The sequence below is a fragment of the Hyla sarda genome, chromosome 2 (assembly GCF_029499605.1).
Source record: "Hyla sarda isolate aHylSar1 chromosome 2, aHylSar1.hap1, whole genome shotgun sequence".
NCBI classification, from domain to species: domain Eukaryota; kingdom Metazoa; phylum Chordata; class Amphibia; order Anura; family Hylidae; genus Hyla; species Hyla sarda.
Genome location: NC_079190.1, coordinates 204,747,520 through 204,767,919, shown reverse-complemented (window position 1 = coordinate 204,767,919; position 20,400 = coordinate 204,747,520). Strand labels below are relative to the sequence as shown.

The window sequence follows — 20,400 nt, the reverse complement described above, 5'->3', positions numbered from 1 at the left end:
GCGGCAGCATGAGGAGACCACATAGTGGCTGAATGACACAGCCTGGAGGTGGCGGCAGCATGAGAACATATGGTGGCAGAATGAGAGAGCCTGGAGCTGAAAGCATGAGGAGTCCTGGAAGGGACCCGGTGACAGAGTGGTGCAGTGGGTGGCAATACCAGAACCCGGTGACAAAGGTGGGTGAAAAAAGGTCTGATGCAGAGGAATGTTCATAACTGGGGAGCAGCGCCTTAAATCTGTTTTGCACTATCCATATTTGTGAAGTGTTGGTGTGGCACCATGGTCAATCTACTCCGATGCATCAGGCATTGGTGGGTGGAAATCCTGGCTGATCTATGCCTGATTCATCTTTACAAAGGTCAGTCTTTCCACATTTTTCATGGACAGATGAGTTCTACTTGGGGTGACTATGGCCCCCGCTGCACTAAACACCTACTCTGATGGCACACTACTGGCTGGGCAGGACAGCCTTTCCAGTGCAAACTCTGCGGATCTTCAAGGTGTGTTGGCATGGGCATGTCAAGGTATGCCACCAACTGCTGGTTCAGGTCCGGCTCCAGGTCTATTTGCTGCTGATGAGTTGCTTCACTATGCGGGTGAAGAAAGGTACTCATTAGCGACTGTAGACTTAGGCTGCTGCTGATGGAGCTGCTACCGAGTGGCTGATTTTCCCACCAACAGTCCACACTAATTGACTGCTACTGCCGCAGTCTCCAGAAACCCCTGTTCCAATATCTCCCGGGAAGGTAGACTGCCACGAAGATGGTGGTCTCGCCCAAGCACATTTGGATCCAGACTTTCCACTTCTGCCACCATGCTGACTGCCAACCATGCTACCACCTTGCTGGCAACCCTCTTCTCCTGATGATGATGAAGCTCCTTCTGCACCCTGCTTCCAATGGCTTCATCAACAAGTGTCTGCACGTCACTGATGTCCTCCTCAGGTTCCTCAACAGTGTCTGCTTCAGGACCCTGAATGCAGACAACACCACCTTCCACGTCACTCTCCTCATCACTACTCGCCCGCCTAGCTTAGGAAGCAGTAGCTGCTGACTGTCCTCTATTAGATCATCTTAACTGAATAGTGGAGCTGATACCACAGGGGAAGGAACAGCATAGGACAGAGGCAATGGAAGGACAGGGACTGCTACCGGGCCATGCCAACTGAGGTTGTGTCTGAGGAACCCACACACTGTTGACTGGGGGTATCAAATGTCACTTGTGATGAAGTGGATGACCGTGTTAACCAATCGATGAAGGCAGTTTGGTTGCTGGTCGAGACACGACCGCTAGCTGATACCTGGGAATCAGGCCTCTCACTGTGAGTCCTGCTGCCACTCGGTCCTAGTCTGCTGCGACCTCTGCCTGTGCCTGATGAATTTAGGCCTCTGCCACTCCTCTCTGCACGTCCTGGAACTTCTCTGCCTGACATACTTAGTTTGTATGTGAGGAGAGTACAATAGGCTTCACTACGCTTAACACAGTATTTGTCTGGAACAGCAGCCAGTTTGTACTTTTGGCTGGCCTTTTTCAGAAAACAGGCCCTTAAGACTTTATCAGGAACAAAATGATACAACACTTAGATGTATGTATGTGGTATGCACTTATGAGGGGAGAAAAATGTGCTACCGTACGCTTAAAATAGTATTTGAGTACAACACCAGCCGGCGAGTACTTTTGCCTGGACTTTCACAGTATCTAGGCCCTTGAGAGTTTAACAGGTACAAAATAGTACACCACTTAGATGAAGGTATGTGGTATGCACTTATGAGGGGCGAAAGATGCGCTACAGTATGCTTAAAAAAGTATTTGAGCACAACACCAGCCGGAGAGTACTTTTATCTGTACTTTCACAGTATCTAGGACCTTGAGAGTTTAACAGGTAAAAAATAGTATACCACCTAGATGTAGGTATGTGGTATGCACTTATGAGGGGAGAAAAATGTGCATACACAATACAGTATGCATGAAAAAGTATTTGAGTACAACACCAGCCGGTGAGTACTTTTGCCTGGACTTTCACAGTATCTAGGCCAGTGGTTCTTAACCTTGTTGGAGGTGCTGAACCCCACCAGTTTCATATGCGCATTCACCGAAACCCTCTTAATTGGAAAAATAAAATATGATTTTTTCAAATTCAAAACATAGGAGGTATATATTTAAGTATATATTTATACATAGGTGCACAAAATGAACAAAACCATTGAGAACAAAAAACAAAACCATGAAAACATAATTTTCATGCAAAAACATAATGAATATTTACTGCAAACCAGTTCAGAAATGTGCGGCTTTACCTGGGCAATTGCCACTCATGTCATTTTTGCAACAATGGCAGTGTTCCCCCACATTAGACACGCAGTGTTCCCCACATTAGGCAGACAGTGTTCCCCCACATTTGGCAGACAGAGTTCCTCCACATTAGGCAGACAGAGTTCCCCCACATTAGGCAGGCAGTGTTCCCCCACATTAGGCAGGCAGTGTTCCCCCACATTAGGCAGACAGAGTTCCCCCACATTAGGCAGACAGTGTTCCCCCACATTAGGCAGGCAGTGTTCCCCCACATTAGGCAGGCAGTGTTCCCCCACATTAGGCAGGCAGTGTTCCCCCACATTTTGTAGGCCAGTGGTCTTCAACCTGCGGACCTCCAGATGTTGCAAAACTACAACTCCCTGCATGAGTTGTAGTTTTGCAGCATCTGGAGGTCCACAGGTTGAAGACCACTGATGTAGGCAATGTTCCCCCACAGACATACATCCTCCAGCCATATACAGTGTATGGCTGGAGGCTGTATACCTGTGAGCTGCCCACTTCAGTGCTCCGACCACCGCTCCGGCTATAGCAGTAGGTCTCGGGACCGGTGGTCGGAGCACCGAAGATGCCGCTGGTCACTTACTAAGCTGGCCAGCGCGCGTTTTCCTCCTTCTCTATCCTCCGGTCCTCGGCGCATTCGTATCCATGGGCACCCGCACGGAACGTCAGTGACGTCCCGGCGTGCGCTATGTCCCGGCGGCCCTGCGTTTTTAAACTTAACGCGGGGCCGCAGGGAGTTAAGAGGGATGGGGGGAATTGCCCCGTCGCTAGAGGACGGGCAAACACTGGCTCTGCTCGGAGCCCTGGGCCAGCTCGGGACCCCAAGCAATTGCTTGGTTTGCCTGTCCTGTTGCGACCTAACCCGCCGAACCCCACGGGACTGACTCACCGAACTCCTGGGGTTCGATCGAACCCAGGTTAAGAACCACTGGTCTAAGGACTTGTCAGTCATTGTGTGGCATGTGAGGTTTATCTTTACCTTGCTATAAAATTTTATCTTTGACTATTGCTGCAGTGACATTGTTATTTGGACACTGCAATCTGACAAATTAGAGTCCTGAAAATGACACTAGATTGAAATACTGTTTTTCTGACAGTGTTAAAAGGGGTATTCCGGTGGAAAACTTTTTTTTTTTTAATCAACTGGTGCCAGAAAGTTAAACAGATTTGTAAATTACTACTATTAAAAAATCTTAATCTTTCCAGTACTTATCAGCTGAACACTACAGAGGAAATTCTTTTCTTTTTGGAATACAGTGCTCTCTGCTGACATCACAAGCACAGTGCTCTCTGCCGACATCTCTGTCCATTTTAGGAACTGTCCAGAGCAGAATACGTTTGCTATGGGGATTTTCTCCTACTCTGGACAGCTCTTAAAATGGACAGAGATGTCAGCAGAGAGCACTGTGCTCATGATGTCAGCAGAGAGCACTGTGTTCCAAAAAGAAAATAATTTCTTCTGCAGTATTCAGCAGCTAATAAGTACTGGAAGGATTACAATTCTTTATTAGAAGTAATTTACAAATCTGTTTAACTTTCTGGCACCAGTTGATAAAATATTTTCACCGGTGTACCCCTTTAATACATCGCTGACACAGCTAAGTCGAATGTTTCTTTCGTTAATTTTCATCTGATGTTTGCAGTCGGGAAATAACAACAATGGAAAAACATTACACAAGTATCTTTGATGTGAAGCCAATTACATTACTGTTTCCCATCATATGTTAAGTATTGCAAATGAGCATAAAGGAACATTAATTAAAAATCAAATGATAGAATTTTACACAACATAAGCCCTTACCTTATTTTTTCTGGTTATAGACCAAGAGTAATAATAATTCACAATTGGTATACTATCAGCCTTCCACACATTCCAGGGTGTCGATTTTTACTGTAAATCCAGTATTCCAGCATGATGGTCTAAATTTGTTCTGCCAGCCTTACATCTTGATTCGCTACAGGGTTTTTTCCCCGCTAAAGGAAGTGATCACATTTTGCTTGGATATGCCATCACTTTTATATTGGTTGGGGTCCAACTGTTGAACGTAGTAAGGAAGGGGCCATAGCAGTAGTCAAGCACTGTGGCTTCCTCACAGATATTAAGTTAGTTTGCTATTTCAATGCATTTGGGGCCTTTAAATACATTTAAAAAAGAAGAAATTTACAGCTAATATTCTGGCTAAAATATAGAAACATTACATATTCTGTTTGTCTGATTAACAATGTTATTATTATCACCTTTAACAAATAAGTTATCAGCTAATAAGAATGCAATGATTACATCACAAATATTTTTAGGCTTCATTTACATGGAAGTATTCTGGTCAGTATTTCAAATCAGTATGTAAAAGCCAAATAAGGAATGGTATCAACAGTGTCCAGTCATGGTCATGGCTGACCAATATTATTGCAAAATACTGATCCTCAATTGTACGCTGTAGAGGTAAATCAGTATAATTTTTTTATTATATATTATGCTAGAACTGGGGTAAAAATAAAAAAAGTGATACTTACCTACCCTTGTCCCCTGCAGCTCCCATTGTTATTCCTTCTGGTCCCCCACTGCTTGTCTCTTCTCCCTGCTATAGAGTATAGAGGTCAGGACCTCCCCACTCAGACAGCCATTGGCCGCAGCTGTGTCCCATTTGACCAGTCATTGAATGGGCAGGTACTGATTCGACCTTTCGTCTTCAAAGCAAGAAATAAGACAAGCATCAAGGGACCAAAAGAAATTGCAACAGGAGCTGTGAGGGACCAGGGATAGTAAGTTTAATTTTTTTTTCACCTCAGATTCCGTATAATATTAACTTTTTATTTATTTATTTTGGAATGAACCTTAAGTCTGATTTACATTTTTAAGGTAAAAAGACTAATTTTCAAAGCTTACTTTTTACTATTACGTCCTAGGATATATGCAATATATGCAGGTACTTTTTATGACAATTCATCAATAACTACTAGTAACATAAGCATAGAAACGTTGTGTTTTTAGTGGCACAATCACAAAACCACTTTATGTAATTAACTCAGGAAACAAGTAGCGCTCTCTTCCTTAATCCTTAAACAATGTGTATTGAACAAAAAGGTTTTCATAAAATAATTGATAATACCACAGTTATTAATTATACTGACATAAGCAAATAGATAACATAATCCTTCTCCACCCATTCTTCTCATCCACTTCTGTTTTGTGGGGCAAGCCCACATCCAATGCTTTTCTAGGGCAGAATATGGAACTATTATTCCCATCATAGCAAAATATAGTTTTGCATGGCCCTTTAGAGCTTCAGTTACAGGCAAAATGGCAGTACCACGGGTGCACGGACCATAGTGGCAGACCATGTGGCTACTGTGGGGTCCTTGGAGAAAGGGGGCCCAGCCCCAATTGGTCCCATTCACTTTTCTATTGGTAATAAAACTGTTCATAACTCCTCTATCCAGTTGTCTGCATTATCAAGTTAATGGAGGCGGTATTGACTAATGGGTCATGGAAAGTAAAGGGAAATACAAATGAGATATTTCTGTCCTGGGAGGAAAAATCTGATGAAATAATTGGGGGCTCATTTTGACCTTTACTGTGGGACCTCCTCTATTCAATATGGCCCACTATTGTGGAATTAGGCATTGAATGGCCATGCCCAAGTCCAGGTATAGATTCATATATTTATTGATTTATATATTGTTTTTATTGTAGGTGCCTCCCGATTTACAGAATGAAGTTCTCCTTAGCCTTTTAGAGACAGATCCTGATGTAGTAGACTATCTGCTCAGAAGAAAAGCTTCTCAGTCATCGTAAGTAAATATTTTTAATCTGTATAGAAGAATATTCAGCTGGCACTGCTCACCCCTCCCTCCGATTCTTCGGAATGGGAAATGAACCACAACCGAATCACTGCTCCAGACCTCCGGTACTCTTCACTCTCAGAGATACATGTAGTACAATTATATATGGAAGAATACAATGTTGAGGCACTCGGATCCGTCTGTTCACATTTATTTAAAAAGCAGGTCAAACGCATGGCTGTAAGTAAATATTTTTACAGCTCTTCTAAAACAGAAGTTTACTTATCTAAACACATTGCATACTGCTCAGAAAAGCTGAATGTACATTGGATTATCCTGCCCTGTCTCTGGATACCAACATTTTTTAGACTGTACATGCAAGTGCACATAGGCACATTTCCATAGCAGTGTTTATGTGTTACATGCCAGTTTTCACTTTATTGCTTTTAGTCTGTGCAGAAATTAGCAACGTTGGTATGAACAAAAAAGCATACAAGCTATAGTAAATATCCCCCCCTAAATGTTAGAAAAAGTTTGAAAGAGTACATGTTAGGTGTTTATTCTGCCCTCTGTAGGGGCAGTATACAGTCATGTCACCTTGAACCATATTTTAAGTTATCAGATGAAGATCCCTATTTAAAACCTCCATCTATTAGCCAGAGTTAAAAGATGCCATGAAATGCATAGAAGTCTTTTCATTTTAATAGATGGTTTCTAATGTCTCACGTTTAAAGCTCGGTAATATGATGCCATCCATGTGCCCAGAATCAGAAGCCCTGGGGACCCCACGTAACACTATACTTATGTTGCAAATTAAAATGTTTTTAAAATATTCCTTATTGGTCTGTTTGTACATTTGATGCTTTGTCCCTTGGGTGCTTGGGCCAGCAGATCGGGGCTGTGGCTGCCATTGTATTGGTAATAGTGGTGGTGGGGAGGGGAGCCCTTGTTTGCCATTTCACTTAGGTGCCATTAGGAGTGGGAGCTGAATGCCTAGAGTGTCATGTGCTTGAGTCATGGTGGACATCTTGGTGTTGTGAGTGAGGTTAAATTGGCTCTTTACATCTCATTATATTCCCATTGCCACCTTGGAGCCAGGTTTTCTACAGTGGAATCCCTGTAATTTATTAGAGGCGTTTTAAAAAAAATGAAAAAAGCAATCTAATTGGTTGCTGTGGGCAACTGCACCATACATACTCTACACAGGTTGTGATAAATCTTCCATTATGTCTTTTAAAATATAACTTTCAGTATATAATATTTACAATTCATAACTGTACTCTGTTCCAATGCAGTGAATAATTGTTAGGCTGGGTTCACACTGTGGAATATTCGAGCAGAATTCCGCTTTGAAATTTTGCACTGAAATTCCACTGCAGCAGAATTCCATTGCTGTGAATGGGATTACCCTGCACAGTGCACACAGTGAAAACCCAATGGAAAAATATCCATTCCCAATGGAAAAATATTTCCGTTTCGAAAATTAATCCGCCGAAATAATGGTCTTGTTCATTCTTTTTGCGGAATAATTTCAAAATAAATTGCCATCTATGGGGACGGTAATGTCTGGAAAGCCCTAGTCCTGAATAATTCAGGCACTGAAATCTGCAGCCAGAATATTTCATAGTATGAACTTAGCCTAACAGTGATTCTCAGACCTCTATCATATACATAGGCCCACATTTATCATTGTCTTTAGACTGTTTTTTGTGTCTAAAAAAGGGGCAAAAAAGGAGCAAGCAGGGTTTTTTGTGCCTTTTTTTGCCCCTTTTTGTTTACACGCCACCTCCCATAGACTTGCATTGAGGGGGTGGGGCGTGACATCACATGGGGACGGGGGCAGGACATCACGCGGGGGCGGGACATCACACAGGGGCGGAGTCGTGACATCCCGATCTTCCGTTCCCGTGGTCGGGAGCCAGACCCTCCAGCGCTTCCGGAGCAGTAACAGGTGGGTGCTGCATGATATATTGCGGGGGTCCACAGCGGTGAGAACCCTGTGATCAGACATCAGATCCCCTATGCTTTGGACAGGGGATAATATGTCTAGGGGTGGAGTACCCCTTTAAATAAGACACGTTCTCAGCTTTTTCAGTATACATCAGGTAGCAAAGGTGGCAGTAACACTAGATTACCACAGTACTTAACAGTAAAATATATAGAAGTATATCCATAAAACGGTCATCCCTGACGCAGTGGCCAGAAGTCGTGATCCTCTCTGCACTGATCTTAGGCGAGTAAAGAACCCTATGACTTTATAAAGTGCATACAATAACAGCATGATATCATAGACTGAAGAGGACTGAGTAAATAGCAGATGTAGCTCTAAAAAGGGCGGATTCAGATGAACGTCTAGGCACAGTGCCAGAATACCGAGGTCAAGAACTGAGTTCGGAGTAAAGAAATTTAGAAACTTGGGAATGGCATGCATTTACACAAATGCTGAAAATGAAAGGACACAATTAATTGTACCAAGTCTGTTGAGAGTTTAGCTTTTTATTAAAGGGGTTCTCCGGTGCTCAGACATCTTATCCCCTATCCAAAGGCTAGGGGATAAGATGCCTGATCCTGGGAGTCCCGCAGCTGGAGACGCCCGTGATCATGCACGCGGCACCCCGTTTATAATCAGTCCCCGGGGCGTGTTCGCTCCGGGTCTGATTACGGGCGACTACAGGGCCGGCGGCGTGTGATGTCACACCTCCGCCCCCGTGTGACGTCACACTCCGCCCCTCAATGCAAGCCTAAGGGAGGGGGCGTGATAGCTGATTACAAACGGGGTGCCGCGTGCATGATCACGGGCGTCCCCAGCTGCGGGACTCCCGCGATCAGGCATCTTATCCCCTATCCTTTGGATAGGGGATAAGAGGGGTAAGCACCGGAGAACCCCTTTAAATAAAGCAAATAGGATATGCTTCTTGGGTGACAAACCTTTGGATGAGCCGAGCAGAAAAATGTACTATTCTTTAGCTTCGCTTTTGTTTGTAAGACAAGTTTTTGACAGTTTATGTACATTATCTTGCATTTTATTTCCATATAATAATACAAAAATTATATAACATTATTAATATGCAAGTTAAAGATGGCTACGTGACAATGTTTAACTATATAAGGGCTCTATATCCATGTCACTGATTATTAAAAGTGTCTTCTGAGAAGAACCTAATAAACCAGACATGACTATAGACAAAGTCTACTGTAATTTAACATATGCATTATTTTGGGTAGCAATATGAATAATGGAGAAATTTGAAGTTCTAAATATTAGTTTAGCTTTTCTTGTGAATGCCACCACTGTTCCTTTAAGCTCTATGCTTTGAAAATAATAGAGTTCAAAATTCCACACCTTGCAAACAGGTAGATCTGTAAGGGCCCATTCACATGGCAGAATATTCTCCCGGAGGCTCTGACAAGGCAGTCTGCTCTAGGACCACTTGGAAAACATTGGCCCTCATTTACTACTGCAAACCCGACATGTTTTTGTCGGGTTGTGCGTCAAATTCTGTTGCATTGTGCCAGAAATTCTGTCTGTGCCAGATTTTGCACCAGATTTTGTGCCAGAATTGAAAAAACCACCTCTCCATTTTGCTTAAAAAACACAAAAGGGCGTGGTCACCTGGGAAATGGGGCGTGGTCTCCTACAGAAATTCTGATGTGTGCACAGAGGCTGCTGCTGCAGAATTTCCGAGCAAAATATTTATGCTTAATTTTGCACAGAAATTCTTCTGTATAAATGGTCCCTTACTGACCTCATTAGATTGTTTTTTAACTATTTCCTTTACAGAGTGCAGAGTTTACAGGAAAGATTGCATACCACCCAGAAGTAATCTGCAATAACTAATGAATTAGTAAAATCATTGTATTGCACTGTATATTTACAGCAAAAATAGGTTTCATGATAATGGATATGCATAAAGGGGTAGTCCACTGGACAGTTCCTGACATGGACAGAGGTGTCAGCAGAGAGCACTGTGGTCAGACAGAAAGCAAATTCAAAAAGAAAAGAACTTCCTCTGGAGCATTCAGCAGCTGAGAAGTACTGGAAGAATTAAGATTTTTTAATAGAAGTCATTTACAAATCTGTTTAACGTTCTGACACTGTCCATCTCAAACTCATGGCGGATCTGTTCCCGACAGAGCGTGCTAAAGTTGCGTTTGTCTTCAGTCTACTGTCCGGAAAAGCCCTGGTTTGGGCTACTCCTCTCTGGGATTGTAGAGATCCAGTCTCCTTGAACCTGTCTGCATTTCTTTCAGAATTCCACAAAGCTTTTGAAGAACCCGCCCGAGCCTCCTCTGAGACGGCTCTACTGAACCTTTGCCAAGGAAACTCCCCCGTTGGCGACTACGCGGTTCAGTTCCACATTCTTGCCTCAGAACTTTTTTGGAACGACGAGGCCTTGTGTGCTACCTTTAAAAAAGGACTTTCCCCTCGTATCAAGGATGCTCTCGCTGCACGAGATTCTCCGCCTAACCTGAGCAAACTTATGCATTTGGCCACCCGTACTGATGTGCGTTATGCCGAGAGGCAGGAAGAACTTCTGTTGGAAGGAGAACCTGCCCGAACACGGCAATTATCCCAACTGGCACCTGTGTTCCAACATCCACCTCTACTGTCTACTTTGCCTCCTGCCGAAGAGGCTATGGAAGTGGACCGTTTCTGCTTAACGCAACAGGAGAAATCCTGCAGACGCAGTGAGAATTTGTGCTTATATTGTGCCAGTTCGGAGCACTTTCTCAAAGACTGCGCTGTACGTCCTCCGCGTCCGGGAGAACACTCTCATCTTGGTCAAGTTGGAGTGGCATCCCTTGGTGTGAATATTGCCTCTCATCGCTTGACCATCCCGGTTCAAGTGTTCACCTCTGCCAGAACCTCTTTCATTGCCTCTGCTCTTTTGGATTCTGGTTCGGCTGGTAACTTCATTGATGCCTCCCTGGTCCATAAATACCGTCTTCCAGTGTCCCATCTCGCCAAGCCCTTCTACATCTCTTCTGTAAATGGACAGAATCTGAATTGTAAGGTGCAATTTCGCACACAGCCCCTTGACATGCATGTGGGAGATTTGCATAAAGATAAAATTGTGTTCTATGTGCTACCACAGTATACTTCAGAGCTTCTTCTTGGTCTACCATGGCTTCAACGCCATTCTCCACATCTTGACTGGAAGACCGCAGAAATCACTTCCTGTGGACAATATTGCCAAGATCACTGTCTTGATTCTCCTGTGATATCTTCAGTACCTTGAAGCCTGCAAGTTCCTTACAGCCTTTGCCCATTTCTAACACCACTAAGTCTCATGTGGTGGGGAACTTTTTTAGTTCCAAAGAAAAGTAGGAGACCCCCCCGGTACTGTAACAGCCGTGCTCTGGCCAGACACGCTGGCCGTGAGCGCGCTGTCATGTCTCTGTTGCCGGCGGGGCTGGGATCTGCATCCGCATGCGGAGTCACTCACCTCCCTCAGCCTGTCACTCACCTCCCTCAGCCACTGCCTCACTTTGTCCCTGTCCTCGCAGCTCTGGTGTGCGTGCCTCCGCCTTCTAGGGCGTGCGTGCCGGAGCTCTGTTTCTTAAAGGGCCAGTGCCCAATTAATTAAATTGATTACACCTGTCCTCTGGTCCATATGTTCCTGCTCCTCCTTTGCTTCCCTGCTGGATATTTGGTAGTCTATGCCATTGTGAAGTCCTGTGTTTCAGCTACTGTGTCTTGTTCCTTGTTTTCCTACCATCTCTGTACCTGTGTGTCTGCCCTGACCTACTGCCATCTTGCCACGTCCTGCCAGTGTTCTTCCGTGCCACACCACCCCCCAGGTACCTGTGTGGACGAGTCGTGCCTGGGGTAGCGACCTGGGTGCCGCCTGCCACAGCAAGACCATCCCGCTTTGCGGCGGGCTCTGGTGAAGACCAGCGGCAGCTTAGACTCCGCTCCTTGGCACGGCTCACGTCTATATCCACACAGGCCCAGAGGATCCCCCACCTGCCGTGACCTGTTACAGTCCTCCATTAGCCGTGATCATAACAGTAGTCAGCATCAATAAAAACAAATCTATACCTGGAAGTGGCACACTGGCACATTGTATCACAATATAATAAAGTATACTGCACAGTTAAGCAATAAATTGTTTGGAAACTCTGTCTGTAAGCATGTTGTCTATTCTAAGCTTTGCAGGAAAGAATGTCACATCATAGAAAGACATCATTTTTAAGGTACCCTAATGAACCATGACTGCGGAAAATCTCAGTTTTTCCTTCCTTCCTGTCATCCATCTGTCCAAGAAGTTCATTCATGTGTCATTTATTTCCCTTATGTTGAAATATTTCACTGTCATAGGTGTTGTTTTGTCTTCCTTTCTTTTGTTATTTAGTGAAACTTATGGCCATACTGCTTGCTGAGGGCATAGAACTAGCAGGCCTGTGAAGAGGTCAGGCGACAGCCTACTTCGTGACAAATCACTTTAAGAAAGAGAAATAATACCCCTTAAAATCAATTAGAAAAAATAACCACATAGCTTAACAGTAGTCTTCCTGAATGCATCATGTACAATAAGCCACATCTAGCCAGTAGGTACCATGTAAGATACTGTAACATAGCAACAGGTAGGCTTAATGTAATTTCATAAAATGAGTCACAACTCCCACACACCTTAAATGTCAGAAAGCCTAAAGAACCTACTCGGTGGATAATAATGAACCCTAAGCGACAATAAAACTGTACAGAATGTATCACTCCATGTGGCTTAAAATATTAGTCTTCACCCCTGCATTATGTTTGCACCTTTACTTTAAATGACAGCTAGAGTGCTGTTTAGAACTTAGTAAAAATGAAATGTGGCAGCATAATGGTTAAATATTCTACATAAGCTTGTCTGTAATATCTCTTATTGCATATTGCTTCTCATTACGTGTATTTATTTCCTGGCCTTAGTAAGTGCTATCTCCTGGTGTTTACACTGTAAGCAGTGACTATGCATACTTAGATTGATATCCATATAAACTATACAAACATTTATTTTATAAGATTTACTATATTTAAAACCATTGTGGGACAAAATGTTCCACACATTACACTTAGGTGCAGTAATACAGTAAAGTCTGAAATTTTATCTCCTATTAAGTATGCAATATGTTAATATTAGGACCATATCCGATGGTCTATGTTGGTGTTCTCACCCCTTTCCTACATCTGTTACACCACTGTGTTGTGCCCCTTGGCTTATAATGTACCTTGCATTTTGGTGTTGTTAAATTCTGATAGAGATGATAATTGGGAGATCTTCAAATCTACACTGAATAAAAACTATACAGTTACATTTATTCCTATAGGGAACAAGTAAAAATGATTAAAACTAAATCCTACATCCTGCCCCCAAATCTGCCCCCGGAGCCCCCCAATTAATTTTTTAAATGATATACTCCTAATTAGATTACAGCAGAGGGCAGTGCGGTAAAACACTGTGCTGTAAAGTATTTTACTGCACCACACTCTGCAATAATCTAATATAACCTATTCTGGTTACTGTAGAACTGCTCTAAAAATGTGTGAATATTTCCACATACTGGGGGTGATTTCTGAAAACCTGTGAGAGGAGAAGTGGAAAAGTTGTTCATAGCAACCATATTGCTTCTTTCATTTTTAAGAAAGCCTTTGAAAAATAAAAAGAAGCAATCTGATTGTTGCCATGGGCAACTGCATCACTTTTCTTCTGTAAAAGTTCTGATAAATCTCCCCAAGAGGAAGGACACGTGGGCCGACATCGCTAGCCAGCAGATGGTTACTGATGGCCACGCGCAGGTACATCTCATGCATTATGCACACAACAAACTTACTGTACATGCATGCATCATATACATCCACACACATACTGTACACAATACAGTCTGTACATGCATGCATCATACACACAGCACAAATACTGCACACATTACATACTGTACATGCATTCATCATATACACCCACAACACACACACAGTGTACACATTACATACTGTACATGCATACATGATACACACACAACACATTACATACACACACTTTGTACACACACACATGCACACAGACATATATATATATATATATATATATACACATATATATATATATATATATATATATATATATATATACATATACATGTAGGGACACTTACTTTAGTCAGGCCCCATGTTGTACAGCCTCTGCGGGTCCTCTGCTCACACACAGCCGGCACTGTGCTCTCTCCTCGCCCCTCCCCCTCCTGCTGGGGGCAGAAATTATTAATATGTTTAATGGGGAGGTAGTGCAGCCCTATTAAAGAGCATTTAAAAAAAATAGCATGGCAGTCTGGCCAGGCCACCCCCCCCCCTTATCTTAGTTTTTGTCTGGGCCCTTGACTGAAGGCCCTCCATTCCTACCCTCATGGCGGCCCTGATCACAGGTGTCAGAGGATGTAGGTTTCCTAAATATTGGTAATGGGGAGGTGATCACTGAGAATGAAGAGAAGGCAGAGCTACTGAATGTGTTCTTTAGATATATATATATACAAAATATGTTGGAGGTGCTAAATGTAGCTAAATGTCCAATCTAAATTAAACAAAGTGAATGTAAGCAAAGCTCCAGGACTAGATGGATAACACAGTATATGCCCAGATTTATCAAAGAATGTCTACGGTAGAGCTATTTCCCCATGTTTATTTGGGTGGTGGGTTTGACTAGCGTGCATCTTATTTATCAAGAAGGTGCAGCAGGATGATGAATTTTTGTGTTTTTGGCATTTTAGACACTACAATAAAATTTGATTGCAGTGTCTAAGGGGTTAAAGTCGAGCATCACCGTGATCGATGATGTCTGGCATTAGAGATGGGTCCTGTTGGCAGATAGCTGCCAGGACCACCCAGCTATGACCCGTGCTCAGCTCGTGAGTGGGTGTCATAGAAGGGGAGTGGGACGCTGTCGTCTACAAGAAGTTAAAGGTTGAATTGTGGAAGGTTGAAGTGATTCTCACGCCTACTGGTAGGTGGTGTAGCTTTGCGCCTAAAAAAAGTGCCTTTGCGCACAAAATAGCGACGTTTGACAAAAGTCGCAAATGATAAATACGTGACCACTGCATGGTCAGAAAGAAAAAGTTCTATGGGTAGGCAAAAAGAAGGAAACTGTCTATATCAAAAGACGCATAAAAGTCTCAAAATATGCTGCTTGCACCTGAACTGCGCCAAAACATAGACCAAAAAATGCTCTAAAAGCAATGATAAATCTCCCCCATAGTGTTTTTGAACTTTGTTGCTTCTAAGTCTAGCAGGATATTGTCATGTATTAAAACTGGCATAGGATCTGCAAGACACAGACATACTACCACTTTATAAAGCATTGCTGTGGCCTCACCTCGAATATGCTGTTCACTTTAGGTATTTTGGAGGGTGTGTGTGTGGTAATCTTTACCCACTCTTCCAGATGTGCATTTGTGATATCAGACAGGGAATGGCTTACTTCACTATCTCTGTTGTAGTTCATCCCAAAGGTGGTGAGTTCAGGGCTCTATGCTGTTCTTCCACATAAAAGTTACCCAACTATGCCTTTATAAACCTTGTTTTGTTCACTGGGGCACAGTCCTGCTGGAACAGAAAAGGGCCAAACCCAAATTGTTCTCTCAAAGTTGGAAGTATACAATTGTTCAAAATGTCTTGGTATGCTGAAGCATTAACATCTCCCTACACTGGAACTAAGGGCCTAGGCCAACCCGTGATAAACACCCGCATAGCATTCTCCCTCCTTCACCATACTTTACAGTTGGCCCAATGCAGTCCAGCAGATACCATACTCCTGGTATTCGCCAAACCTAGATATCCATCAGAATGCCAGATAGAGAAGTTTGTGATTCATTACCACACAGAACATGTTCCTACTACTCTAATGGTGAAGAGCTTTACCCCCCTCCATCCAACCCTTGACATTGTGCTCCCAGCACACAGTTTTGTGCTTATTTTAATTCCAGAAAAGGTTTGGAACTCTTCTGTATTTGGTGACCTTGCTCTGAGTGGTTCCTAAATGCTTCCACCTTTTACTTGAAAAGTTATTGTGATTGTTGATTGTAGAGGAAAGAAACTTCACAACCTGACTTGTTATGCGTATGGACATTTTTGTGTCAGAAGGTACTGCAGGACACTGCTTTTCATTCTGCTGAGCTTCACACTATTCACATATTGATGGATGCATCTTGCCAACTTGGAGGGCCGTTTTAATTTCTTCTGCTACATCTGGCCCAGACCGCCATGACAATTTGGGGAGGAGTAGGAACGTTTTCTCCATTAGTTAGATAGGTTGTTCCAGTAGGTAGTTTTCCCTATTAGGTAGATGCCTCATGTATGTAGTTTCACTGGCACTCCCAGTAGGTAGTTTCCCTTTTTATGTTGTTGTCTCTTGTAGGAACCCCTATTGGTAGCTTGCTCCTAACAAAAATCACACTATGCATGTCCAAGTGGAAGAGCTGCTCCTGGCCTTTACTGATCACAGTGCTAAGTCACAGGTGTTCTAGTGCATCCAGTCACCATCTTGCCCACCAGACTGCTGCAGCCACCCTGGCAGGTTCTCACATCACCCTAGTGAATCACGGTAGCCCAGTTGGGAACATACTGTGGTATGTGACTTGCATGTGTGCTGCCTACTGACAAACAGCAATGTGTACAGTATATCTAAAGACAAAAGTTAATGGTATGCCATAGCTTTTACTCTAAAAAAGGAAAATAAATTACATTTTATTATGTTTGAAAACTTTCCAGTGAAATGCTGTTTCGAACATAAAATAAATAAATGAATGAGTGGCTGAAAGGTGAACCATGTTATTCAAGTCCCACCTAAAAATCACATCTTCAAGACCACAGACTACAGAAACAGTATAGCACCATGTATATGAAGATTATAGAAACAGCAAAATAAAAATCCTGCTCAGCTGTTTTCATAATCATGTCCACAGTGGTGGGACCCACATCTATAAGACATTAATGGCATATCCTGTGGAGAGAGAAACCTCTCCAAAAGACCACTCTCTTATCTAGACCAGATTATATGTGACAGATTTTCAGTCTACTATACATAATGCCTAGTGGCTATTTTCTTTTAAAAGACTACCCCCATAGAAAATAAAAAAAAAAAAATTTCTATGCAATTTTGGGTGGTCTCCTCAAAGAGGTTTCACTGTATGCCTAAAATGGTACAGTAAATATGAGGACTCTCCCCCTACAGGTTGTCTCTCAGTCGTAATGCCAGACTCATCATAGTTTGTAGTGCCATTGTAGTGCCATCTGCAGGTGTCTGCCTTTCTAGTCAAATATATATATATATATATATATATATATATATATATATATATATATATGCATAGAATGGGTGACATGCCTGTGTGAGCACAGTATATTTCATAAGTGTACGGTGCTACTAAAGTTATAGGCCTCTCTAATTTTTGTAGCAAAAATTCTCACTGTTCTGCCAATCCAGCAGTTCTTGTGAGCCATGGAAGAGAATCAATACTGTAGTCTCAATGGGATTAATGTTTCTTTTGCAGCAGCCGTGGGCCCCTTTGCCTGCAGATCCCTGTACAGCTGCATGTTTTTCAAATTGTGTGTCCACAGTACTATGTATCCAGAGAGAGAGAGCTTTTATTTCCCTACTATATTAAATAATCCTATCAGTCCCAACAATTCTTCAGCTGTGTTTCCACAGATATTTTAAACCAGACTTGTTTTTTTCCCTCTGTGGTGTAAACCTGCACCCTCCATCCTTAAACATTTTATCAGCTGTCTTTGGCTTTACTGCATTCCTCCCCATTTTCTGCAAGCAATTATGCCTGATCGCAGGATGTGATTGGCTCTCCCTTTCTCCCCATTTCCACTGCATGCCAATATAGTTGTGTAACACACCTCCACGAAGCACTGTTTGTCTTTCAGATTCTTAATTGGAAAAATATTTGCCATTACCATGCTTTTCATGTATTTCCTGTTGACCTTAAGATGATGTACTTTTGCAGAACTGATGATTTTCTATGCCTATTGCACAAGAACAGTATTTTGTATAGGAGAATGCGAGTATGTTTGGTATTCTTTTCACCACGAAACATCTCACGAATATTCACAAAACATCTGAAATATGTTTTTAGCGAAATTAACTATGTTTGCTTATAAAGTCTGCTGTATATACTATATATACTATATGTCAACTTGAGTTTAATGCATGCCATAAGGAGCACCAAGGCATTTTATTAATGAAATCCACAGTTTTGAAAATTTATTGACTCACATAGTATCTCTTTTTTATTCATTATTAGCTGAGTACCCGGCGTTGCCTGGTTTTTCCTTCCTAATCCTTGTTGGAAAGGAAAATCAACAAAGGAGGAAGCTTTTAACTTCATACACCATCCTCATATATTGTTGTCATATCCCAACCACATATCCCAACCTCATATCTGAACCTCATATTCCGTCCTCATATCCCGACCTTCTATCCCGTCCTCATATCCCATCCTCATATCTCGACCTCATATTCCATCTTCATATCCCGACCCATCCTGACCTCCTATCTCGACCTCATATCCCGTCCTCATATCCCGACATCCTATCCCGTCCCCATATCCCATCCCCATATCCCTTCCTCATATCTCAACCTCATTTCCAGTCCTCATATCTCAACCTCATATCTCGTCCTCCTATCCCATCCTCCTATCTCGACCTCATATCCCGTCATCATATCCTGTCATTTCCATACATCTCCCATAGATTATCCTGTCCTATATCGACCTCATATCCTGTCCTCATAGCCCGGCCCCATATCCCGTCCCCATATCCCTTCCCTGAATCCTGTCCTCATATCTTGACCTCATATCCCGTCCTCATATCTCGACCTCATCTCTCGTCCTCCTATCTCGACCTCATATCCCGTCCTCATATCCCGTCCTTATATCCCGACCTCATATGCCGTCCTCATATGCTGTCCTCATATCCCGTCCTTATGTCCCATCCTCATATCCTGTCATTTCCATACATTTCCCATAGATTTGCATGGGACTTTAAACAAAAATCCTGACCCTCACAAATGGGGGTAGATAAGGGTTAAATATACTATGATATATTTTAAGTGGACATATAAGTAACATGTGACCAAGTATTATCAAAATATCTCCCACCGTTTGGAAGTTATGCAGGAACAAATATTTCCCATAGACTTTTATGGGACTTTAAACAAAAACCCCGACCCTGGCAAATGGGGGTGAGTAAGGGTTAAATGAGTAAGGGTTAAATCACCTATGCTATGTTTGTTGTTGACATATAAGTAACATGTGTGCCAAGTTTCATGTTAATGCTGGAACATACAAACACCGTTTGGACGTAATGCTGGAACATACACACACACATACATATACACACACATTGAGTTTTATATATATATACTAGCTGAGTACCCGGCGTTGCCCGGTTTTTCCTTCCTAATCCTTGTTGGGGAGAAAAATAAACAAAGGAGGAAGCTTTTGACTTCATATCCCGTCCTCATATATTGTTGTCATATCCTGTCCTCATATGCCGACCTCCTATCCCGACCTCCCATCCCGTCCTCCCATCCCGCCCTCCCGTCCCGACCTCCTATCCCGACCTGTAATATGTGTACCAGGTATTGAAATATCTCCAGCCATACGGAAGTTATGTGGGAACATATATTTCCCATTGATTTGCATGGGAAACAAAAAACTTTAAACAAAAACCCAGACCCTCACAAATGGGGGTAGTTAAGGGTTAAATTAACTATCCTATATTTTAAGTGGACATATAAGTAACATGTGACCAAGTATTAGCAAAATATCTCCAGCTGTTTGGAAGTTATGCTGTAACATGTATTTCCCATTGACTTGTATGGGACTTTAAACATAAATCCCGCCCCAGGCAAATGGAGGTGAGTAAGGGTTAAATCACCTATCCTATGTTTGTTGTTGACATATAAGTAACATGTGTGCCAAGTTTCATGTTAATATCTTTAGCCGTTTGGACGTGATGCTGGAACATACACACATACATACGTACACACACACACACACACACACACATTGAGTTTTATATATATAGACTAGCTGAATACCCGGCGTTGCCTGGTTTTTCCTTCCTAATCCTTGTTGTGGAGGAAAATAAACAAAGGAGGAAGCTTTTGACTTCATATCCCATCCTCATATATTGTTGTCATATCCCAACTCCATATCCTGTCCTCATATCCCAACCTCCTATCCCGTCATCATATCCCAACCTCATATCCCATCCTCACATCTCGTCCTCATATCCTGACCTCCTATCCCAAACTCTTA

General features: G+C 42.6%; 1 protein-coding gene across 4 annotated transcripts in view; it reads left to right on the top strand.

Annotated features, from left to right (window-relative positions):
* The window catches only part of ARHGAP6 (Rho GTPase activating protein 6), a 582,024-nt gene that overhangs the window by 545,442 nt on the left and 16,182 nt on the right, over positions 1 to 20,400 (top strand). For all 4 annotated transcript variants that reach the window (XM_056556160.1, XM_056556161.1, XM_056556163.1 and 1 more), the window contains exon 10: positions 6,008 to 6,105. In XM_056556160.1, the coding sequence (XP_056412135.1) occupies positions 6,008 to 6,105 (98 nt within the window). The remainder of the gene's footprint in view (positions 1 to 6,007; positions 6,106 to 20,400) is intronic.